The following is a 26146-nucleotide window of genomic DNA, read 5'->3' as shown; positions in this document are numbered from 1 at the left end:
CTACTTTCTTTATCTTGCTTTCTTTCTTCCTCTTTCTTTCTCTCCTTCCTTCCTTCCCTCCTTCCATTTCTTTCATTCCCCCTCTCTCTTTTTATTTCTCTTTCATTCTCTTTCTTTCTTTCTCTTTCTTGCTCTTTTTCTTTCTCTTTTACCTTCCCTTCCTCTATTTCTTCTTTTCTTTCTCCTTCCTACCTTCTTCCCTCCCTCCCTTCCTTCAGTCCTTCCTCTCTTACTCTCCCCTTTCATAAGTTTCCTTGCTTCCTTCCTCTGTTCCTGTCCCTTCCCCCTTTCTTTCTTTCCTTCCTTCCCTCCATCCATTTCTTGCTTTCCTTCTCCTTCCTCCCTTCTTTCCTCCCTCACCCTCTTCTTTCACTCCTTCCTCTCTTACTCTCCCCTTTCACACCTTTCCTTGCTTTCTTTGCACCCTTCCTCTGTTCCTGTCCCTTCCCTCTTTCCTTCCTTCCTTCCCACCCTCCGTCCATTCATTCACCCATTCCTCTCTTGATCGCCCCTTTTACCATTCCTTCCTTCCTTCCTTCCTTCCTTCCTTCCTTCCTTCCTTCCTAGCTCACCCTCGCCTTTCTTCCCTTCCTTCCAGATGGGAGTGCCCCCTCAAGACACCCGCCTGACTGCTGGTACCCTGCTTTTTCTCTCCCCTCGTCCTTTCCAGCTCCTCTCCGGTGGCTGCCGGGTGTGGGATCCCCCTCCCCTCTCCCCTCGCTAGAAAGCACATGGTTTTGTCAACAAGAAGGGAGAAGTGCCAAGGAGCCATAAATAAGCCTCGCTCCGCCTGACCGATGCCAGAATCTTTCTTTCCCTTGTCACTCCCGCTTCTTTCTTTCTCCTGGACCCACACAATCGGCTTAACCCAGTTCCTGAAATAGCCTATGGCAGTGCTTCCCAACCTTGACAACTTGAAGATATCTGGACTTCAACTCCCAGAATTCCCCAGCCAGCATTTGCTGGCTGGGGAATTCTGGGAGTTGAAGTCCAGATATCTTCAAGTTGCCAAGGTTAGGAAACACTGGCCTATGGGACCGCCTCGCTTGGCGTGAAGCGGGAAATGATCCCCGGGGGGATGGAGTGGCTTGGCGACTTAAAATAGTTTTAAAATGGCGGGGGGGCCAGACACTTAGGCTGTATGGGCCCCCAAAATTCCTGATGGTGGCCCTGTATATATTTAACATTGAATCTGGATTTTGGCACCTGGTTCACACATTCCTAGAAATTCCAGTTTGGCCACACCAGCAGCGTGTAGCCCCGCCCACAAGTAGGCGCGGCTCTTCCCCCTCCTCTGCCGTCCCACTACTTAGGACGCATGCGCGGCAAAGGCGCGCGCGCGGCTCCTCCTTCAAAACCTCGCGGCCGTCTTTCACCTCGCCAACCTCGCAGTCCTCTTCCTTCGCCCGATTCTGCGCACAGCCCGCTTCTCCCCCCTTCCGCGCAGGCGCAATTGCTCTTCGTCTCCCACGCTCTGCCTGAAAAGGCGGCCTCTCGCTTTCCTGTTCTTTTCCTAGAGCGGCCTTTTTTGGGGGGGAGGTGAACGCGCTCGCTCCCCCGGCGCATGCGCGCGGGGAAGGTGAGAGGTCGGCAACATGGCGGCGGCCTCTTCAGGCGATGAAGTGCCGGACAACGAGGACTATTATTCTTTGCTGAACGTGCGGCGGGAGGTGAGGCGCTGAGGGGATCCGGCCACCTCCGGGGATCCGCTCCTGGGGCGATCTGCGGGAGGAAGAGCGGCCGGGGAGACTCGGCCAGTCATTGAGAGGACAGAAGCGGGCGGGGATTCCGGTCAAAATGTATCCCTAGTGTGGAATATCGATGAGGAGCCTCTGGTTCTTTTGCTCCAGGGATGAGGAGGCCTCGGTTTACGGAGTTTTCCCGCCCAAGAAGGGTCCAAAAGTCCATTTTGGGGGAGGGAGGGTTCTCTAGAGGTCATCTAGCCCACCCCTTTGCCCACCCATAAAATAATCCCTCACTGTCTGTCTCTTTGTGTACAAACCTGCACGGATTAAAGATGAAATTCTGATTCCCTCTCTTATCAGGATACGTAGGTCGAGAGAGAGAGAAAGATATCAAGGATGGATGGATGGATGGATGGATAGATAAATAGACAATAAATAGATAGATGATAGAGATACTGTAGATAAATAGAAGACAGACATGAAAGATGGATAGATAATGGATGGATAGAGAGAGAGAGAGATGAGAGATACTGTAAATAGATAGAAGACAGACAAAGGATGGATGGATAAATGAATGGGTGGATAGAGAGAAAGAGAGAGATGAGGGAGATACTGTAAATAGAAGACAGACAGACAAAGGGTGGGTGGATGGATGGGTGGATAAATGGATAGAGAGTGAGAGAAATACTGTATGACAGATACTGTAAATAGAAGACCGACAGATGAAGGATGGATAGATAGGTAGGTAGAGATAGATAGGTAGAGCAAATAGATAGAGGTAGCTGGATGGATAGATAGATGATAGAGAGATACTGTAGAAAGATAGAAAACAGACAGATGAAGGATGGATAGATAGAATATATATATGTGTGTGTGTATAATATATATATATGCTGTGATGTTCCTTCAATATGCCAGGGTGATCCGACATAAAAAACATATAGCCCCTCCCTGGTACATAACTGAAAGAGATCAGATCTGGTGGCCTAGAGCAGTGTTTCCCAACCTTGGCAACTTGAAGCTCTTTGAACTTCAACTCCCAGAATTCTCCAGCCAGCATTCCTGGCTGGGGAATTCTGGGAGTTGAAGTCCAAAGAGCTTCAAGTTGCCAAGGTTGGGAAACACTGGCCTAGAGGTTAATTCTCTGCCTTACAAGGCAGAAGCTACTGGATCAAATCCCAGTAAGGGTGTGGCTAGCTGATGAGGCCAGAACAAGGCCGAAATGGTGCCATTCTAGTCTCCCTTAATTTTAAAAATTCAGCAAAAAAACATGATAGATGGATAGACCCTTAGATTATCTACGGTTGACCTATCCAGATTGCTAAGAGGTCAGTAAGGGGCGAGTACAAGTGCACTAGAGTGCCTTCCATCTCCTGTCCTATTGCTCTCCTATATCTCTTATACCTATGTTCTATTACTATATATTTTCTATTCTTTCATAGATATATTTTACTATGAGTATCTCCTCTATAACTTTCATCATGTATTTTACTATGTGTGTGTGTGTATATATATATATATACCCACTAAAACTCTCATTGTGTATTGGACAAAATAAATACACACAGACATATACATATATTCATTCTTTCGATACACATACTGTACATGCAAGGTGGTCCTCTACTTATGATCACAATTGAACCCAATATTAAGCAAGACAATGGCAAAGTGAGCTTTGCCTCATTTTACGTCTTTTCTTGCCGCTGCGTTTAAATGGATCGCTGCAGTTGTTAAGTTAACAGCACAGTCATTCAGTGAATCTGGCTCTCCTGTTGACTTTGGTCCTTAGAAGGTGGCAAAGGGACATTGTGTGACCTTGGGACACAGCACCAGTCATGAGTCAAATAGCCCAGCATCTGAATTCTGATCATGTGACCATGTGAATGTTGTGACAGTTATAAGGGTCACTTTTTTCAGTTCCTCTGTAAGTTTGAACAGTCATTAAATGCATTGTTGTAAATTGAAGACCATGCACACATAGACAGACAGACAAACAGACAGAGAGAGAGAGAGAGCCATGTGCTGTATATACACACACACACACACACACACACATATTGCATTGGCATCCTTCAGTCTCGAAAGACCATGGTATCATGCTCTGGATTCACATATTCATATACCCACCCACATATATACTGTACATATGCATACATTCATACATACAGTATATACAATTATATATAGTAATTTGTAGCATAAAAATAATCTCAAAGGGCTTAAGGCTGATGCTACGTTATACTACTTCGATACTACTAAGGACTGCAGGGCGCAGTGGCTAGAGTGCACAACTGCAGGCTACTTTCTGCTGGCTGCAATTTGGCAGTTCAAATCTCACCTAGCTCAAGGTTGACTCATCCTTCCGTCCTTCCGAGGTCAGTAAAACAAGGACCCAAATTGTTGGGTACAATACGCTGACTCTCTAAAACCACTTAAGAGGGGGCTGTCCTTACATGGTACAAAGCTCTGAGGTCTTCTATTATTATTAGAGGAGGATTTGAAAAGGGCGTGGGAGGAAGCGAACCAGCTGTGGGGTAAGTTGGAACCGCCCCTGTCTCTCAGGGAAGTGGTTCGGCCGTTTTTTCACAAAGCCGAACGCCTGAGAGGCCTCGGAAAGAAAAAAAATTCCTAGGGCTCCCAACTCCACGGAGAGGGGCGGCATACAAATCTAAATAATAATAATAATAATAATAATAATAATAATAATAATAATAATAATAATAATAATAATAATAGTGGATCATCTGTGAACTTGTGCCGGAACTACCATTTACCAGTGGCAAAGAACTGGTGGGATCATAAGCCCGGAAAAGTGGTCGAAAATGAGCAAGCAAAACTACTGTAGGACTTCAGACTTCAGACTGACCGAATTCTGAAGCAAAACACACCAGACATTGTGATCGTGGAGAAAAAGAAAGTATGGATCATCGACATCGCAATCCCAGGAGACAGCAGAATTAAGGAGAAGCAGCTAGAGAAATTAGTGAAATACGAAGATCTAAAAATCGAGCTGCAACGACTCTGGCATAAGCCAGTGAAAGTGGTCCCAGTGGTACTTGGCACGCTGGGCGCAGTGCCAAAGGATCTCAGTGGACATTTGAAAACCATCGGAATTGACAAAATCTCCATCTGTCAATTGCAAAAGGCCGCTTTACTGGGATCAGCAAACATAATTCGCCGCTACATCACGCAGTCTTAGGTGCTTGGGAAGCGCCCGACTGCTGATGAAATACGAAATCCAGCATAGTGATCTTGTTTCCTTTATTGTACTGACATAATAATAATAATAATAATAATAATTATTATTATTATTATTATTATTATTAAAGAAAGGAGTAAAAAAAAAATCCAAATTTTGGAACCGTTTGCGGGTGATCCTTGGTTTGCAGCCACAACTGAGTGCAAATTATCCCTTCAGTGAGTTTAATCCTCCTTTGATAATCTTTCTCACTATGTGAATCACTGTCATTCTTAAGTGAGGAGTGTGGTTGTTAAATGAATCTGGCTTCCCCATTGATTTTAATTTAATTTTTGCTGGTCAGAAAGACGGAAAAGGGGATCCCGTGACCCCAGGATCCCGCAAATGTCGTAAGTGTGAAAAACGGACATAAGTCACTTCTTTCAGTCTTTTTTTTTTTTTTTTTGAACAATCACTAATGGAACGGTCATAAGTCGGAGACTTCTACTGACTGGGCAATGGTTTTATCGATTATACTGGCTTGCTTTTTACTCACAACGTAGCCTCATTTCCAACCTTGGCAAGTATTTCCATTCTGTCTATTTTCCGATTTAAGCATCTTTTAAAAAAAATCTTTATATTTAAAATCTTTTTTATTAAAATTTTATTGAAATATTTAAAACACATATACTGGCTACATCTATGATACAAAAGTGATAAAAAGAGAACCAAAAAACCCCAAACCCAAAAACACACAACCCCCCCCCTCCAAAAACTTTGTTAAAAATCTTCAAGATAAATTTATTTATTTATTCAATTTTTTTTATGCCACCCTTCTTCTTTGATTCAGGGTGGCTTACAACATATTAGCAATGGCACTTTTTAACAGAGCCAGCGTATTACCCCCACAATGTGGGTCCTCATTTTACCCACCTCGGAAGGATGGAAGGCTGAGTTAACCTTGAGCCAGTGATAAGATTTGAACTGCTGACCTGCAGATCTAGCAGTCAGCTTTAGTGGCCTGCAGTACCGCACTCTACCCACTGCACCACCTTGGCTCAAAATTCTTAATAATCTTGTGTAGTTTTATGTATCGTTATTTAATCTATCTTTGAACCATGTTTTATTGCTTTGTCTGACCTAAGATTCGCTGGGCTTATTTAGCATATTGATATTTATAATGTTAATCATAATAATTTATTTATTTATTTATTCAACTTTTATGCCGCCCTTCTCCTTAGACTCAGGGCGGCTTACAACATGTTAGCAATAGCACTTTTTAACAGAGCTAGGCTATTGCCCCCACAATCTGGGTCCTCATTTTACCCACCTCGGAAGGATGGAAGGCTGAGTCAACCTTGAGCCGGTGATGAGATTTGAACCGCTGACCTTCAGATCTATAGTCAGCTTCAGTGGCATGCAGTACAGCAATCTACCTGCTGCGCCACCCTATTCTATTATGTTCTATTATGCACTTTGAACAATTCACATTTATGTCACCTCTACCACTAATCTCAGTTTGTTTTATTTTTCTTATTCAACCACGACGCATACCATTTATCCCAAATTTTGTAAAAGTCAAATTTTGTACAAAATTTAAGTATCTTTTTACATCAAAAATCGACTGCACCATCAGAGGTAATGGAAAAAACGGTGCTTGTTAATGTATTATGCGTTAAATTTTTGGATTAATTAATTTGGGAGAGCTTTTGTGGGAGATCTACGGCTCGGTTCTTCCTTCCGTTTTAAATTGCCTAAGGGAAAAATAAAATTGGAACGACTCTATACCAAAAATGCAGAATAGCTTCCTATGCAGAGTTAATGGCTAATTGAAAGACACATGGGCCCTTTATTCAGCTCCAAAAAGTTTTGTGGCTTTTATTATACTTGATGGCGGCAGAAATAAAGGGATGGTTTCAAATCGCTATTTTTTTTTAAAGGACAAATCATAATTCTTCTTAACTCTGTCTTCGTATTCTGACTCCTGTCAATCTTTGGACCCAAAGTTTTTGGCCTGAAGGTGTTTTCCACACTTGGGCAGGCAAACAGTTAGTCCTTGACTTAGAGCCACTCGTGGAGGGACCAAAGTTGCAGTCATAAAGACATGCCAGTTGCTGGAAGAGAGTGGGGACTTGTATATAACTGCAGGGGAAATTTCTACTCCCTTCTAGCGCTAATGCTGTTCCCTAGTTGGGTCATGAAACGTCTGTAAGAAAATGTCCAAGCTCAGAAAGCCCCAGGACCTCACAGTCCTCCTCTTCTCCTCCTCTTCCTCTTCTATTTCTCTATTTTTTCTTCTCTCCTCCTCCTTCTCTTCTTCTCTTTCTCTTTTTTCTTTTCTCCCCCTCCTTCCTTCCTCCCTCCTTCTCCTCCTTCTCTTTCTCTCCTCTCCTTTTTTCTTCTCTTCTTGCCTTCTTCCCCATCCTTCTCTTTCCTTTTTTCTTCTCTCCCCCTCCTTCCTTCCCCTTCCTCCTCTTTCTCTTTCTCTCCCTTTTTCTTCTCTCCCCCTCCTTCCTCCTCCTCTTCTCTTTCTCTTTCCCTCCTTCCTTCCTTCCTTCCTCCTCCTCCTCTTCTCTTTCTCTCCTCCATTCCTTTTTTCTTCTCTCCCTCTTTCCTTCTTTCCTCCTCCTCTTCTATTTCTCTCCTCCACTTCTTTTTTCTTCTCCCTCTTTCCTTCCTTCGTCTTCTTCCTCTTCTCTTTCTTCCTCCTCTTCTCTCCCCCTTTGCCTTCCTCCTCCTCTTCCTATTCTTCCTCCTCTCCATTTTTCCTTCTCTTCTCCTCCTCTCTACAAGCTTCATTTCCTTCTGGCACTGATGATGTTTCCTAGTTGGGTCGTGAAACCTCTTCAAGGAAGCAACCAAATTCAGTGAGCGCGACGGATTCCATATTTAATTTTGCCAAATGTTATTTTGAGTAGCTTCACAATTTTGGAATTCTCCTTGAAAGCATGCACAATTTTGTCTATTTTGTGTGTGTGTGTTTTAAAAAAGAAACAAGTAGATTTTAAAAATAGTTGGCGGCTAGGCTCCACGTCCTTCGTTAAGCTCCCCTTAACAAGTAATACCCGGCTTGTAATATTTGTGGTTTTAAAACTTTCATAAAAATGACATTTTCCCCAGACTAGGTTTGAAAGGTAGGCGAGAAAACCCTTTAACTAAACCGAGCACTAAAACAAATAAATAGGGAGAGGGCAGCCGTTTATTTCCCAAAGGACCAAATCTGTTTCAGGGCTGCACGTTGCAGGCAAACGTTTTGTCAAAAGATGACAGTTCTTTCTGGTTATTAATTTTGGGCTGCATTCAGGAGAGGAAGGAGCCCCAAGAACTATGTTTATTAAATAGGAAAAGGTGGCAGGGCTGATTTTCGCCATCCGATGACTTGCCAGGAGGGATTAAAAAATATATATATAATAATCCCGAAGCATTAGGGGGAACGGAGCCATAGAACCTGTCACGGCCCTTTTAAAAATATACGCCTGTTATGACAGACCATTTAATTGAAGAACTTATAAATCAAGATTGAACCCAGGTAGAGCTTCCAGGGCACGTTCAAGCTTTGAATGCTGGCTTCGGACGACAGGCATCTCCAGTAATTGCTTCTGGCGTCCCCGACCTATTTAAAAACCACACACACATACAAATCCCGCCACAATGATTTAATTAAAATTTGTAACCCGTTCTCCTTGATCCTGTGTCCTTCCACCCCGCTTATCCTGGTTAGCCTGACCAAGCAGGATGGAAGAGCCGCAGAGTTAAACGGACCAGGATGAGATGAGATTGGGGGGAGGAGGAGGGAGGGAGGAGGAAATATAAATCCAATTAATGAATAGAATAAATAAATCTTGCAATGAGAAGTAAGTGATTTTGGGGTATAATTTTTTTATTTTCTCCATCATAAAATAAAACAATATATAATTATAAACAAAACAATAATGGTTAAAATCAATCATATATGAACTTTTCTTATTACTCACTCAATGGAGGCTCTTATCTCTCCTCATTTAAAATTTTCTATTAATTTTATAAAACACTGTCAGTTTTTAAAAATCTAAATAAAAATTCTTCCTCTCCATCTTACTATAAAAAGTTACATTACACCCATGCAAAGAATAATAAAATCTCTTTTATCGAAATTTTAATATTGTATCATATAGCTAATTAAAAATTATATATATATATATATCTTTAGTAAAAAAAAACCTTTATATTACATCACCTACTTCATAAAATAAAGTTCTATATGTATAAACTAAACAATTAGTAAATTTTGTGTTAGATCATTATATAGTGCTACCACCATTTCTCATCTTCGCCATCTGGCTTCCAAAATTTAAATTAAATTCTCATGTTTCAATTTTACCCAAAATTAACCAATTGCTAATGCATACATATCTCTTAGTTTTCTATCCAATCATAAAACTTCCACCCAATAATTTTATAATCCCCCCCCCCCAAAAAAGTGACTCCCCAAATCAGTCTCTCAATACAACTTGAAGGGCTGTCAAGATTTTGGAGAGACGTAGTCACCCATGCAAATATCGAGCCGGTGACCTTAGTGTTTCCTGCCCCCCACCCACCCACCCCCGGACGGTGATGAAAAGCCCAATTTTGCATTTTATTGAACATGATATTTGTGTGTGTGCGGGGGGAAAAAAATACGAACGGCTCATTTCTACGACTTAATCAATAGCACATTAAGCCATTTATCACCCGGTTTGATTAAATATAGAGTCCTGGCTGAGCCAGAATTTCTGACTCCTTTCTCATCGGCGTTAATTTGCCTAAGTAAAAGAGAGGCAGTGAGATGGCGTTTTTCAGCACCTGGCAGGTTCTGTCCAATTTGCATGTAGATGAACTAAGATCTTTTTTTAAAAGAACAAAAAAAAAATCTCAATTCCAGAAACTGCTCCAGTCTCCACTACATATGTATTACGTATGTCCACTACGTATATCCACTATGTGGTTTTCGGCTTACTTTTAAGAACAGAACCTGGGGTTTTATTAAGGTTAGAGCTGGGAGAGACCTTGGAGGTCTTCTAGCCCATACTCCTGCTCAAATAGAAGACTAGACTAAATCAATTAATCAGTCAATCAAGATTAGAGCTGGAAGGGATCTTAGAGATCTAGTCCAATGCCCTGCTCAAGCAGGAAACTCTAGATTCTCTCTTTATCTATCTATCTATCTATCTATCTATCTATCTATGTATCATCTGTCTATCGTTTATCTATCTATCATATATCTGTCTATCATCTACTATTTATCATATCTATCTATATCTGTCTATCATTTATCTATCATCTGTCTATCTATCTATCTATCATCTCTATCATATATCTATCAGATATCTCTATCCTATCTATCTATCTATGTATCTATCTATCTATCTATGTATCATCTGTCTATCGTTTATCTATCTATCATATATCTGTCTATCATCTACTATTTATCATATCTATCTATATCTGTCTATCATTTATCTATCATCTGTCTATCTATCTATCTATCATCTCTATCATATATCTATCAGATATCTCTATCCTATCTATCTATCTATCATCTGTCTATCGTTTATCTATCTATCATATATCTATCTATCATCTACTATTTATCATATCTATCTATATCTATCTGTCTATCATTTATCTATCATCTATCTATCTATCTATCTATCTATCTATCATCTCTATCATTTATCTATCACATATCTCTATCCTATCTATCTATCTATCTATCTATCTATCTATCTATCTATCTATCTATCTATCTATGCATTCACAACTTCTGGTGGCAAGCCGTTCCAGATTTAAAAGATTAAAAGAAAAACTAAAGATTTAAAAGATTTCCCACTGATTAAAATTAAAGATTAAGAGATAGGTAGCAAAACTTTTAATTTCCTATTCGGACCACCACGACCTTATCTTCCAAGTTAAAAGCTAGACAGTTGTTTTTGTTTTGTTTTTTCCCCTCGCCGGTTAAATAAAATCACCAGATGCCAACCTTAGGGATATTTCTGTTATTTGCATGGTGGTTTGATGATAGCTTCCTAATACATTTGTTTTAGCGATCATTTGAAGGTTCAAAACGTGGCTTCTGACCATTTTTCACACTCACTGTTTTATCAAAATTCAGACGCTTGGGGAAGCGACTCGAATTTATGAGGGTCATAACATCCCGGGATCAGGTGATCCCCTTCTGACCTGTAAAGCTCGGATTTCCTTATCCAGCAGATTTCAATAAGCCTTGATTGCTGGCTTAATAGGAATTTTTGGTCTTTTTCTCCCACCCCCAGGCCTCTCAAGAGGAGTTGAAAGCTGCCTACCGCCGGCTGTGTATGCTGTACCACCCCGACAAGCACCGAGATCCCGAACTCAAGACGCAGGCTGAACAGCTCTTCAACCTCCTTCATCAGGCATATGAAGGTGAGAGGCCTCCATCTCCTTTTCGGGAAAACGGATTGACATACAGTGGTACATCTACTTACGAACATTTCGTGACCAGGTTCTTAAATAGAAAAGTTTGTAAGAAGAAGCAATTTTTAACATAGGAATCAATGTAAAAGCAAATAATACGTACGATTGGTGAAACCGCAGGGAGGGTGGAGGCCCTATTTCCTCCCAGGAGATTCCTAGAGAGGCCCCACAGAGGCTTCTCCCCGCCTTCTCCGGCACTGTTTCCTCCCAGGAGATTCCTAGAGAGGCCCAACGGAGGCTTCTCCCCGCCTTCTCCGGCCCTGTTTCCTTCCAGGAGATTGCTAGAGAGGCCCCACGGAGGCTTCTCCCCGCCTTTTCCGGCCCTGTTTCCTTCCAGGAGATTGCTAGAGAGGCCCCACGGAGGCTTCTCCCCACCTTTTCCGGCTATGGGGTCCTTAGTGGGCTGGCTTGGTGGATTTCGTGCAGACGTTTCACGACCCAACTAGGGAACATCATCAGGGCTGCCTGCTGTCGACTGTATGTGGTTTGTGGAGTGTTCCTTAGTTGGGCCATGAAACATCTGCAAGAAAGCCGCTAAGATCAGAGGGCGCCAAGGACCTCATAGTCTTCTTCCTTCTCCTTTCTAGCATTAATGATGATACCAAGTTTGGTAATGAAACGTCTGTAAGAAAACCAGCAAGCTCAGAGAGCATTAAGGACCCCACAGTCTTCCTCTTCCTCCTTTCTACGAAGCACTTTCCCTTCTAGCACTGATAATGTTACCTAGTTGGGTCGTGAAACATCTGCAAGAAAATTAGCAAACTTAGAGATCACCAAGGACCCCACAGTACTTTTCTCCTTCTTCTCTTCTTTTTCTTTCTTCTTCTCTTTCTTTGTCTTCTTCTCTTTCTTCTCCTCCTCCTCCTCTTCTTCTTCTCTTCTTCTTCTTCTCTTTCTTCTTCCTCTTCCTCTCCTTCTCCTCCTTCTTTCTCTTCCTCTTCCTCCTTCTTTCCACGAACCCCACTCCTTTCTAGCACTGATGATGTTACCTAGTTGGGTCATGAAACATCTGCAAGAAAACCACCAAGTTCAGAGAGCACCAAGGGCCCCACAGTCATCTTCCTCCTCCTCCTCCTCTTTCTCTTCCTCCTTCCCCTCCTGATCCCACCCTTTAAAGCCAAACCCTTCATCCATTTCACTTTGCTACCTGCACCTAAAGATGCCGGGCCTGCGGAAGGCCCAACGGTCCTCTTCGTGAGGCTCCCACGAGCTGCTCAGCTTTCCCCCTTGAGCCTCCCTGATGTGTGTTTCCCGTAAGAGCTTAACACACTGGGACACTTCTGGTCTCGCCCATCAGCAGACGGCGGCCGGCACTCTCCGCCAAGGCTTGACCGCAGAGCTCCTTCCCGCTTAATGCATCTGCTCTTTCCCTCCCTCGGACAGGGGCTGGCGGTGAGGCCTCCAAGGTTACACCCAGGCTGGAAAAACCTGGCGAGGGGCTTGGTTTTTTTCTCCCTCCTCTCCCAATTCCCAAAGGCCTTTCCTTCCTTCTACAGAGAGAGAGAGAGAGAGAGAGAGAGAGAGAGAGAGAGACTTTTTAAAAAGAAAAGGTTTTGCCAATCTTCTAGAAAAGCTTTTAAGCGTTTTAGAGGGAAGCTTTCTAAAAAGACACAGGAGAGGGGATTTAACGGCCCGTGCAAAATATAATGCATTCTTCTCCTCCTCCTCCTCCTGTCTTCTTCCCCTCCTCCTCCTTCTATCTTCTTCCTCCTCCTCCTCTTCTCCTTCCTTTTGCCCTTCTTCTCCTCCTCTTCCTCCTCCTTCCTCTTCCTCTCCTCCCCCTCCTCTTCTTCCTCTTTCCCTTCTTCTTCTTGTTCTTTTTGCTCCTCTTCTTCTCCTTTTTTCTCTTGTTGTCGTTCTCCTCCTCCTCCTTCTTCCTCCTCTTTCTCTTTTTTCCTTCTTTTTCCTCCTCTTCTTCTTCCCCTTCCCCTTCCTCTTCTTCTCATTCTCCTTTTCCTTTCCCCTCATTATTATTATCATTATCATCATCATCATCATTATTATTATTTTGTAGTTGTGCAAGCCATTCTAGTCAAGCTTTCTATGAAAAGCTGGCGCTTCCCTGATCCCCGTTTGGTCGAATGACTCTTGTGTGCCTCTGAATTATTGATCACTTGCAGCGATTTTTGGGGAGATCCAGGACAAGCAGGAGAGGGAAGGAGAAGCCCAGCGAAGCTGAAGTAAATTAGCAGCTGGCCAGATTTGGCCTTTTCCCCCTCTTCTATTCCTTCCCACCCCCAAAAACCCAAAAAACTGCAAGGCCAGCCGTTTTGACACCATCCACTACTTGGGTCCAGAGGGAAATAGTAAATAAGAGATTTCTTATTAAATCCCAGAGATTAGCCAGAGAAATTTGGCTCTGGAGTCTTTTTTGAAGGCTCAGCATTTCTGGCCTCTGATTACTCTGGACGTGAGCTGAATGGTAGACCACAAGCTCTCTCGACCTTGGCCGGTTTAAGACGGGAGGACTTCAACTCCCAGAATTCCCCAGGCATCTTCCTCTCCCTTCCTTCCTTCCTTCGTTCCTCCCTACCTCTGTCCCTCCTTTCCTTCCTCCCTCTTCATTCATTCATTCATTCATTCATTCATTCATTCATCCATTTATTTATTTATTTATTATTAATTAATTTGATTTGCATGCTGCCCCTCTCCAAAGAAAACTTTCCTTTTGTATCTGTCTGTCTTTCTTTCTTTCTTTCTTTCTTTTCTCTATTTTCTTTTTTCTTTTCTCTTTATTCTTTGTCTTTTTTCTTCCTTCCTCCCTCCCTCTTCTTTTTCCTTCCTTCTTCCTTTGCTCCCATGCTCCCTTTTTTCTTTCCCCCCTCCTTTTATTTATTTATTTATTTATTTTCTTCCTCCCTTCCTCTGTCTTCTTCCTTCCTTTTTCTTTTTTCTTTCTCTTTCTTTTTTCTTCCTTCTTCCCTCCCTCTTTCTTCTTTTTCCTTCCTCCCTCCCTCCCTCCCTTCCGCCCTCCCTTTCAATGTGTATTCCCATTTTGGCCCACTTACTCTCTTATAATCCCTTCCTCTGCATTCTCTCCACTGTGGAGAACAGGGGTGGGCGAGAAAAACCAAGCATGGCTGGCTGAGGAATTCTGAGAGTTGAAGCCCACTCATCTTCAAGATTGCCAAATGTCAGCAAACACTGATTTACAGCATCCTTCATTGGAATTTTGGGGCACGCAGGAGCAAGATTTTAAGGAGCTGGCAAGGAGGGGGTGTCTCCTTTAAAACCTTCCAGTCTTCCCCTCTCCATGGCCCCAGATTTTGAAATCCAGTTTTTGGAAAGGTGCTGGGATTTAGGGTTAGGCAGAATTTATTAAAAGGAAAAAAAAGGGAAGCTTAAAAATATCTCTCTAGAGATCGACAGTCATTTCACTGCGTGTGAATTTGGTGGCCTGCTTTTTCGTGGGTTAAAAATAATAGTGACAAGGGGCTGGAAACGTGTTTGCCTGGACCGGGTGGGTATTAGAAGCTTGGCTGTGAACTCAGCCCCCAAAGCGTCAGGTTTCGGATCATAACTGTCTCGGTTTTAATTTTCCAGTCCTCAGTGATCCCCAGACCCGAGCCATCTATGACATTTATGGAAAACGAGGCCTTGACATGGAAGGATGGGAGGTAAGTAGGAGAGAAAGAGAGAGCTGCTATCCACGTTGCCTGGTCTTTGGCTTTGGGGTTGTCTGTTTGGGGCGGAGAAGGAGAAATGGCCAAGTCTTAGCAAAATGACCGAGTCAGAAGGGACCTTGGAGGTCTTCTAGTCTAACCCCAGCTCAAGCAGGGCATCCTCAACCATTTCTAGTGGTTGTCCAGTGACCCAGCATTGCTTAGTTTTATAATTCTTCATTTTGACCAATGGGTGAATTCATACTGAGGTTGCGTATTGTAAAAACAAAATAAATAAATTTCTCTTCTCGGAAGAGAAAACCAGAATTCATAGGAGGTAAGGCTGGAAGGGACCTTGGAGGTCTTCTAGTCCATCCCATGTCAGACAAATGGCGGTCTGGTCTCTTTTTGAAAACCACCCACAACTTCTGCAGGCAAGCAGTTCCACAGGTTAAATTTTCACTGTCAGGAAGTTTCTCCTTATTTCCAGGTAGGTAGGTCGGTCGGTCGGTCGGTCGGTCGGTCGGTCGGTCGGTCGGTCGGTCGGTCGGTCGGTCGATCGATCGATCGATCGATAGATAGATAGATAGATAGATAGATAGATAGATAGATAGATAGTATAGATAGATAGATAGATAGATAATAGATAGATAGATAGATAGATAGATAGATAATAGATAGATAGATAGATAGATAGATAGATTTGATTGATTGATTGATTGATTGATTGATTGATTGGATTTATATACTGCCCCTCTCCGAGGACTTGGGGCAGCTTGCAACATATAAAAAGAAACAACGGAATGTACTAGCTAAATCCAATTAATTAAAACTAAGCAATCTAAAATCCCCAGTTACGTTAAAAATCAATCATACCCATTCAGACAAACAGCCATACAAACATTGTTTGGTTGCTTCTCTCCTTGGTTAGTTTCCATCCATTGCATCTTGTCCTGCCTTCTGGTGCTTTGGATAATAAGTTGACCCCCCTCCTCTTTGTGGAAACCCTCAAATACTGGAAGGCGGCTATCGTGTGTGTGTCCCCCTCGTTCTTTTTTGTGTTAAACGTGTTAATGTATGAGCAGAGTAATCCTTGTTTACCAAAGTTGTGCACTCACAGAAACATTTAGATTGAGATCAGTTGTGAATAACGACTCAGCCACACACAGATAGACCAACTTGAATTAAAGTTTATTTTGAAAATTTACATATTCAAATAAATAGTCTAAAGTCATAAACATTATAGTCAGAATAATAACCCAAATATTACCAAGTGCATAGTCTTTCTTACCAGTTGTCTTTGTCATAATCAGCAAAGATATCAAGCCTAAACACATTTTAGCTGGTATACATCACTACAATACAGAGAGATTGCAGAGCCAACCTAACAGTGAGTAGCCATTAACAATATAGCCAATATATTGCCAACCCAACAGTTACAAAACTAAACATCCCCAATCCCTGCAACCGTTGTTCCTATGTTTTAGCCTCCAGGACTTAAGTCATCTTACTTGTTCTTCTCTTTTTTCCAACATCTCAATTTTGGAAAACACTTTTTAAACGGAGGTTCTGCCCTTCCGCACAGCTAAAAATACCAGCGACAGGACAGTGGCTAGTCTTGCACCTGGTTGACAGGCAGCAAAAAACCTGCGAAGTGAAGGATGTGTCAGTGACTACAGAAAAATTAGGCCAGGAGGACATTAAAAAAAAAAAAAGATATACACTATACTGTATTTTTAAAAAAGGAATAAATACACTCCTTAAAAACATCGCAGAAATGATCCGCTAGTCTATTGACGCGTGTTCTGCTTGCTGTTTAATTATTACTTTTCTTAAAAGAAAGAATTGAAGGGCTCTTCCATAAGAGTTTAAAGACTCACTTATGCTGCCAAGCTTGGGGTCATTAGATTCTACCCCCCTGGCCAATGAATATATAGTAAGTTTGTTGAATGGGAGGTTTGCGTGTTAATAGGCTTTTTGGTTTCTTTTTAAATGTAATTCTTAATTTTAACTTTAATTATTATCTTGATGTTTTATTATTTTATTATATGTCACCTTTTAAAACAGCCGCGCGGCTTCCCAGCAGCCTCCGAACGGTTCAGAAAAAATTTGCCTCTTGTTACGAACTTTTTTCGTGTTACGAACGCCAAACCCGAACTTCTGGGTTCGGCGTTCAGAGGCTGCTGGGAAGCCCCGCCGCCCGGCTGTCACCTTTTAAAACAGCCGGGGGGCTTCCCAGCAGCCTCCCGAACGCCGAACCCGGAAGTTCGGGTTTGGCGTTCGTAACACGAAAAAAGTTCGTAAGAAGAGGCAAATTTTTTCTGAACCCCGGGTTCGTATCTCGAGTTGTTCGTAAGACGAGGGGTTCATATCTTGAGGTACCACTGTATTTTAATTTGAGGTATGTAAATTGGAATCTTTGTAAGGTGTGAAAAATAATACCCCCTGGCCAATGAATATATAGTAAGTTTGTTGAATGGGATGTTTGCGTATTAATAGGTTTTTTGGTTTCTTTTTAAATGTACTGTAATTCTTAATTTTAACTTTAATTATTATCTTGATGTATACTGCTTTTATATGTTGTGAACCACCCTGAATCTTCAGAGAGGGGTGGCATATAAATTTTAATAATAATAATAATAATAATAATAATAATAATAATAATAATAATAATAATAATAATAATCTCTTGAAAAGAGAATGTGTGTGTGTGTGTGTGTATGTTTCATGATAGATTTTAACATGTAATACTGGTAATCCTAGACTTACAACCACATTCGAGCCCCCAAATTTCCATCGCTAAGTGAGTTTTGCCCCCATCTTACGGTGCCTTCCTTGGCACCGTTGTTAAGCGAATCCCTGCATTTGTTGATTGGATTGGATTGGATTTGTATGCTGCCCCTCTCCGTAGACTCGGGGCGGCTAACAACTGTAGTAAAACAGCATATGACAATCCAATATTAAAACAGTTAAAAACTCTTATTGTAAAACCAAACGTACATACAGACATACCATGCATAAAATTGTAAAGGCCTAGGGGGAAAGAGTATCTCAGTTCCCCCATGCCTGGCGGCAGAGGTGGGTTTTAAGAAGCTTACGAAAGGCAAGGAGGGTGGGAGCAATTCTAATCTCTGTGGGGACTTGGTTCCAGAGGGCCGGGGCCGCCACAGAGAAGGCTCTTCCCCTGGGTCCCGCCAAGTGACATTGTTTAGTTGACGGGACCCGGAGAAGACCCACTCTGTGGGACCTAACTGGTCGCTGGGATTCGTGCAGCCGAAGGCGGTCCCTGAGATAGTCACACAAGTCGTTAAACGAATCTGACTTTGTTGGAAGGGGATCAAGAGACCCCGGCCGTTATAAACCTGAATCAGTTGCCAAACATCTGCATTTTGACTGCACGACTATGAAGAAGATAACAGAGGTCGTAAGTGTGGAACACGGTTGTAAGTCTTTATTCCCCCCCCCCCCCGGGCCATTTCAACTTGGAACGGTTGTATGAATGGTATGTACACGTGTGGGTGAGTTGCTCTCCTACAAGTTTTAATTTGGTTTTAGAATTTAGATTTTTTTCCCCCTTGACTTCTTTTCATGGTTGTTTGTAATTTTATATGGTCATTTTATATTGTTGTAAGCTGCCCTGAGTCCTTCTGGATTGGGTGGCATAGGAGTCAACTTAAATAAAATAAAAAAATCCAGGACTACCCTGATGAAAGAGACATTTGTTTTTGTGTATACATGTTTTATTATTTTTCACACCTTACAGAGATTCCAACTTACATACCTCAAATTAAAATATAATATAATACAATATCAACTGCCAAATTCTTAGTCAAATTAATCATTTTTTTCTAGTTATTTATCCAATTATTTCTGGTATATATCATTCATCCTGTGCTACCTCCTTTCCAAATGCTATCATCCGGATTTTAGATAATGTTCTTCGCTTTCATTTATATTTAAAGTGCTACAGCTATCTAAATTTCTCCTGGCTATTTGCTGTTTTTCCTAACTGTGAAAGAGACATTTGGAAACGGCTCAATCGAAGTCAGGACTGTCTGGAATTTGTTTTAATATTTGCCGATATTCCGCATCAGGGGGAGCGTAAGGCGAGAAATTCAATATTTACCTAGCAATATTTTGAGCGCCTTTTCTTTCTTTTTTTCCTTCTCCCCCACCTCGGTTAGGTGATTTATCTTGCCATAATAAACGAGTGGAGATATTGGCATTCAGCTCAGAGATTTTTATTTTATTTTATTTTTAAAAAGACCTTTGAAAGGATTTTTAAAGGTCTTTCTGTTAAAAATAACTCACTGTGTTATTTCGCCTTTTTGCGTTCAAGCGATCTGCACGCCCTTGATGGGAACAGTTGGCAGGCCAGAGGGGGAGGGCAAAAAGAGAGAGAAACCTCAAACCCTGTTTTATGACATTTCTTGTTAAGCGAATCACCGCGAGAGGCTATGTTTAGTCAGCCAGTCATTAAATGAATCTGGCTGCCCAATTGCCCCTTGCTTGTGACACTGCAACCGTCATAAGTCAGTGCGAAGCTTATAAATTTGGATCTTGTCAAATGGCTGCAAACCGCCGTAAGCGTGAAAAACAATCTGGTGTAAAATTGTCTCCTGCTTCAAGCAGTGGGTTGAGCTAGATGACCCCCCCAAGCTCCCTTCCGACTCTTCTCGTTCTGCAGTCCTGATGCTGAGAAAACTTAACTCCCCCTGGGGGTTTTGCTGAAAAAAAAAGAAAAAGACAGCTTTGAACCACAACTTTCATTTTTTGAAGGACATTCTGGGAATTCCCTTAGGATCGCCTAGCATCTTTGCTCAAATTTCATTCTTGTCTTGATGGGTAAAGCGACGGATTTGATGGGTGGAACATTAAAAAAATTAATCCATAATGAGTTTTGGCCATGGGGTCAGAAACACACACATACACCCATGGGAAGGAAGGAAGGAGAGGGAGGGAGGGAGGAAGAAAAGAAAGAAAGAAAGAGGAAAAGAAAGGAATGAAAGAAAGAAAAGGAAGGGATAGGAAGGAAAGAAAGAAGAAAGGAAAGGAGAGAAAGAAAGGGAAAGGAAAGAAAGAAAAGGAAGGGATAGGAAGGAAAGAAAGAAAGAAAGAACTGGCGAGAATTCTATAATTTGAAGTGGTGCCCTCTGAGGGTCTAATCGTGGCTGTGAATTTATGAAAAATAAATAGAAGGAAGAGGAGCTGGTTTTTATAAAATAAAATAGAATAAAATAATGTGTTACCCTAGGAATTATTCATTTAAAGTGGGGATGGAGACAGACAGACAGACAGCAGATGGTTGAAAGAGCAGGAAATTCGGATGCCGCAGAGTCTCAAGATGTTTGCAAAGAGCTGCAGGGCAAGGGCTCGGGAAAAAGCCGTGATTTTTTTTAAAAAAGACACATCTGTGCTGTCTCCCTTTTTCCAATTGATCTTCTTTTCAGCCGAAAGTGGAAATTGAAATCGTGCCGGTTTTGTGAGTTGAGGGATGAGATGAGAAGGAAGGGGGGCTGGGGGGGAATAACGGGGTTGATAAGATTCTGTTGAAAGAGTAGACACGACTTAAGACCACAATTGAGAAGAGAAGTTAGAAGAGAAGTTAGGATAGAATGAGAAAGAGAAAGAGAGAAGAGGGAAAATAATGCAAATAGAAGAGAATAGAAAGAGAAGAGAATGGGGAATAAAATAGAGAATAGAATGCAGAATAGAATAGAAATAGAAGAGAATAGAGAAGAGAATGCAGAATAGAATAGAGTAGAATAGAATGCAGAAATGCAGAATAGAATAGAATTTGAATAGAACAGAATGCAGAAAATGAAGAGAATAGAATAGAGAATAGAATAGAAAGACAGCAGAATAGAATAGAACAGCATTGAATAGAATTAGAAACCATAGAAATTAGAATAAATAGAAGATAGAATGGAATAGAATATAGAATAGAATCTAAAATATAGACTATAGAACAGAATAGAATAGAATAACTGTCACTTTGAACGTACACTAATCGGCATACATTAAAATGAAATTTCATTGCACCCAGCTCTCAAAGGGTCTCCACCTCCAGTCTACATGCCATAAACATGACAAAAATCATAAGTATACACTGGTAAATACAAAATCGTACACACACACACACACACACACACTCACACACACATATACAAATATCTCATAGAGCACAGAGAAGCAACCCAGTCTACTTTGGTAGCATGGAAGTCATAGCAGAGGAGGAAAGAGAGCTTGGGAGGGGGATTTTAGGTGGGCCTGACCCCCACCCACCCCTTATTTCCTTCCCCTCTCCCCTGGCGAAATAAGGCTGACCTCCCTCTGCTGAGCTGCAGGACCAATCTCTCTAAGCCCCTTGACCTTTCAATTTTTCCAAGAAAAGCATGCTCAATGAGGTTGCCCCCTGGGCCAGATGTTTTTAACCTCGGGGGTCAGTCCCCCGCAGATGTGCCCTGGGGCTTTTTCACGGCTGCAAATCGACCATCTCTAAGTCCTGGGAGAGATTTCATGTTTTTCTCCCTTTTCCATTTGCCCCCAAAAGAGACCCGGAGATAAAAGCCATTTGCTATAAATTCAATTCCTTCTTGCTCCGCTGCAGGTTTTATCCGCCATCCGTTTCACCTTTCTTGGCCCTTCAGATAATTTAATCCCCTGGGGGGAGGTTTTCATGCCTGGTGGGGTTTTCAGAGCTTGAGTTAGGGGGGGGGGATTTCTTCCCCAAATCTCTGCGGAAAGACAGACTCTTCTCGGAGAGCTAGAAAACTCCCCTTGATTTGAGGGGGGGGGGGTGATCTGTTTGGTTTAGGGAGTCCTTGACTTGGATTTTCTAGATATGTACATTGTGTATTGTTTGAGATGTGAGCCGCCCCGAGTCCTCGGAGAGGGGCTGCAAACAAATCCAATTAATAATAATAATAATAATAATAATAATAATAATAATAATAATAAATTACGAGCCCAATAGTGCCGCTCCTAAGTAAGAGAGTTTTTTTTAAATACAGTGGTGCCTCTACCTACTTTTCGAACTGTTCTAGATAAGAACCGGATGTTCAAGATTTTTTTGCCTCTTCCCAAGAACCATTTTCCACTTACAAACCTGAGCCTCCAAAACTGTAACCAGAAAAGGCAGGGAGAAGCCTCTGTGGGGCCTCTCTAGGAATCTCCTGGGAGCAACAAAGAAATAAATAAAAATCTACGCAAAGCAACACGTCGAATAAAAGAATTGAAAAATTAATACTATGTGAAAGAAGCGAAATTCTCTGATCAAACACCTAAAAAGTGGGGAAACTTTCATTTCCCAAATGTTGTATGTGTATGTCTTTATGTATGTTTTTTTTTGGTATGTTATATTTGAAAAAAAAACAAATAAATAAATAAAAGGAATCTCCTGGGAAAAAACAGGGCCGGAAAAGATGAGGAGAAGCCTCTGTGGGGCCTCTCTAGGAATCTCCTTCTTTCATGTGTGATGGTGGTGCCCTGACACAAAAACGTTTTGGACTAGGATACACAAATGGATACAGGAAATTACCCATCTACATATAGAATTCACACTGGAACTTCTCCTCTTAGGAATATTCAAGAATAACTATGCTAAGGGCATTAAATATTTCAAACCTCATATCACCAGGGCGGCTAGTATCACCTTTGCCCAATTTTGGAAAGATTCCTGAACCACACCACCCCCAGAAAGCACAATAATTAGCAAAATCTATGAATGTGCTGAGATGTATAGGCTAACAATTGACTTGTGAGGCCAGAAAGACTCCAAGTATTTTGAAATATGGAATAGATGGTACCATTGGATCGAGCATAGAAAAACAAAAGTAAAAATAAAGAGTTAAAATAGAAGCATGTAAATATGTATATAGAAAAGTATAAGTATTTTAGCTATTGTAATAATATAATATCAGTACAATATGTCCAAATATATAAAATGTGAGGAAACTCAAAAAATAAAGAAGATGCAATGATGTAAAATGCAGAATCACTTACTGTATTTGTTTATTTAAGTCTGAAAATTAAAAACTCTATTAATTAAAAAAATAAAATAAAAACGGATGTCTGTCCCGTTTAGGTGGTCGAAAGGAGGAGGACCCCAGCCGAAATCCGGGAGGAATTTGAACAGTTGCAGCGCGAGAGGGAGGAGAGGCGGCTCCAGCAGCGGACGAACCCCAAAGTAAGAGACTCAGAAGTCGTCAAAGTCGGGGAGAAATCCTGTGTTTATAAATATATTTATTTCGTAGAAGGAGAGTTTAAAATCTCCAAGCCGTGAGTAAAACTCCCAAAGAGGAACTTCTATGGGCCTGCTTACGATTGGCATTTTGGTCACTAAGTGAAGCAGTCGTTAAAAGGAACCTACAAACCTACTCCCCCCCCCTCGTACTCCAGCTGCGCTTCTCACTGCAGTTGTCCTACTACTGGACCAATTTTTACAGCCGTTAAACGAATCACGTGGTTCGTTATGGGAATCATGCCGTTGTTAAGTGAATCCCGTTGAGTTCACTGTGAAGTCACAGCCGGCGGTTATTTGACCCTGGGGATGTTGCAACCATCGTGAATATACAGTGATCCCTCGATCATCGTGAGGGTTCCGTTCCAGGACCCCACGCGATGATCGATTTTTAGCGAAGTAGCGGTGCGGAAGTAAAAACACCATCTGCGCATGCGCAGATGGTGTTTTTACTTCCACTGCCGCCCGCCCTTCGCCCCGCCCACCCCGTTGGTCGCGCCTGGGGTGCGCGCGCGCTTGGGGACACCCCAGCTCCGCTTCCCAGCTGGGAAGCGGAGGTGGGGTGTCCCCAAGCGCGCGCGCTTTCCCCAGCAACGCGCGCGCGGTGGGGACACCCTAGCTCCGCTTCCCAGCTGGGAAGCGGAGGTGGGGTGTCCCCAAGCTCGCGCGAGCCACCCGCCCGCCTACGCTGTTGCCAGCTCCGCTTCCCAGCTGGGAAGCGGCCCCAGCAACGCGCGCGCGGGTGGGGACACCCTAGCTCCGCTTCCCAGCTGGGAAGCGGAGCTGGGGTTTCCCGCGCGCGTGCCGCCCACCAGCCCACGCCGTTGCTCGTGCCGCCGCTGGGGTCTTACCGGGGCAAGAGGGGGAAGACCCAGGGAAGCCTCTGCCCGGCGGGGAAACTCCACCATCTACGCATGCGTGGAAGGGCACGCATGCGCAGATGGTGGAGTTAACTTCCGGGTTGAAAACTCGCGATATAGCCCTTTCGCGATGCTCGAGGACGCGAAACTCGAGGGATCACTGTAAGCCTGAATGGCAATCACAGGTCTGTGGGGTGTGGTATGTCGGTCATAAGTGTGAGGACAGGTCATAAGTCGCTGTCTAAAGCCCTCAAAACGTCAAACTCTTTCTAAACAAATGTCATAACATGTCAACTTTAATAAAACTGCAGAGGGCAAAAATCAGGAACTATAGATCAAGTTACGACAGCTCATTTAGCGACCATGCAGAGTTAACGACGGCAATGGAAAAAAGTGACTTAGGATCACATTTCACTCTTACGACCGTTGCATCATCCTCAGGGTCAAAATTCAAAGGGCTCGGTAATTGTTTCACATTTACGACGGTCACAGTGTCACCCCGGAGCCCCATTTTGCGACCTTCCAAGAAGCAAAGGCAATGGGGAAAGCTGGATTCACTTAATGACCATGTGACTCACTGTTAAGCAGAGATTCTCTTAACAGCCGGGGCAAGAAAGGCGGTTAAAAACAAGGCAAAACCCAGCTTAACGACTGCCCGGCTTAGCGACGGAACCGCTGGGCTGGCATGCAGTCGCAGGTTGAGGGCCACCTGCAGTGTAGACACGGAGGCTCGCACTGTCCGTTAACTGCCAATATCCGTTCCCAATTCCACAGGGCACGGTTAGCGTCGGAGTGGACGCGACCAACCTCTTTGACCGCTACGACGAGGAGTTTGAAGATGTCTCGGGAAGCTCTTTCCCCCACATCGAAATCAACCGGATGCACATATCGCAGTCCATCGAGGTGAGCGTCCTCTCTGTGTGTCTACAGAGAATACAAAGAATAGAAAATAGAAAGAATAGAATTGGGAATAGAATAGAATAGAAAAGTATATAGAATATAGGATAGAATAGAAAATAGAAAGAATAGAATTGGGAATAGAATAGAAAAGAATATAGAATAGACTGCAGAATATAAAATAGAAAAAATAGAAATAGAATAGAAAAGAATATAGAATGGAAAAAATAGAAATACTGTATAGGATAGAATAGAAAATAGAAAGAATAGAAAGAAAAAATAGAATTAGAAATAGAATAGAAAAGAATATAGAAAAGAATATAGAATAGAATGTAGAATAGAAAATAGAAAAAATAGAAATAGAATAGAAAAGAATAGAGTGGAAAAAATAGAAATAGAATAGAAAAAAGAATATAGAATAGAAAATAGAAAAAATAGAAATAGAATTGAATTGAAAAGAATATAGAATTGAATAGAAAATAGAAAAAATAGAAATAGAATAGAAAAGAAAACAGAATAGAAAATAGAAAGAACAGAAAAAATAGGAATAGAATAGAAAATAGAAAGAATAGAAAATAGAAAAAATAGAAATAGAATAGAGATAAGCGTCCTTTATTTGTGTCTGTGGATGTGTGTGTGTTGTTTTCCCCCTTTCATCCCCCAGAGGGCGCCTCACCCTTTCAAAGCACCTCGTCCTCTCTAATTTGGCTCGCTTGCTCGATCCCTTCATATCTTGCACAGGCCCCGCTCACCACCACGGACATCGCCATCCTCTCGGGAAACCTCTCCACGCAGAACGGCAACGGCGGCGGCTCCGTCAGCCTGGGCCTCCGACGGATGACCTCTGCCAAAGGATGGGGCGAGGTAAATGGGGGCGCGGGGGGTGGGATGGGGAGGTTTTGAGGCTGATTTGATTTGCTTCGAAGGTGGAGGGAATTAGGTTGGACTCTGGGGTCCTTGATGGTCTCTGAGCTTGGGGTGTTTTCTCGCAGACGTCTCACGACCTAACTGGGTGACGTCATCAGGAATAGAATAGAATGTGGTTTGCAGAAAGGAGGAGGAGATGGGGAAGAGAAAGAAGGAAGGAGGAAGTGAAGGGCAGGAAAGAGGACAAGGAGAAGGGCAAAGAGGAGAAAAAGGAGAATAGAGAATATAATAAAATATAGAAAATAGAAAGAATAGAATAGAAAAGAATATAGAATAGAAAA

General features: G+C 42.4%; 1 protein-coding gene across 1 annotated transcript in view; it reads left to right on the top strand.

Annotated features, from left to right (window-relative positions):
• Positions 1-1301: 1301 nt before the first annotated feature.
• The window catches only part of DNAJC11 (DnaJ heat shock protein family (Hsp40) member C11), a 39110-nt gene continuing 14265 nt past the window's right edge, over positions 1302-26146 (top strand). Inside the window, exons 1-6 of the mRNA XM_070759042.1 lie at positions 1302-1670; positions 11157-11286; positions 14881-14954; positions 23026-23127; positions 24816-24944; positions 25680-25802. Coding sequence (XP_070615143.1) covers positions 1596-1670; positions 11157-11286; positions 14881-14954; positions 23026-23127; positions 24816-24944; positions 25680-25802 — 633 coding nt within the window. The 5' untranslated portion in view covers positions 1302-1595. The remainder of the gene's footprint in view (positions 1671-11156; positions 11287-14880; positions 14955-23025; positions 23128-24815; positions 24945-25679; positions 25803-26146) is intronic.

The sequence above is a fragment of the Erythrolamprus reginae genome, chromosome 8 (assembly GCF_031021105.1).
Source record: "Erythrolamprus reginae isolate rEryReg1 chromosome 8, rEryReg1.hap1, whole genome shotgun sequence".
Taxonomy (NCBI): domain Eukaryota; kingdom Metazoa; phylum Chordata; class Lepidosauria; order Squamata; family Dipsadidae; genus Erythrolamprus; species Erythrolamprus reginae.
This window is presented reverse-complemented; position numbering and strand designations above follow the sequence as displayed.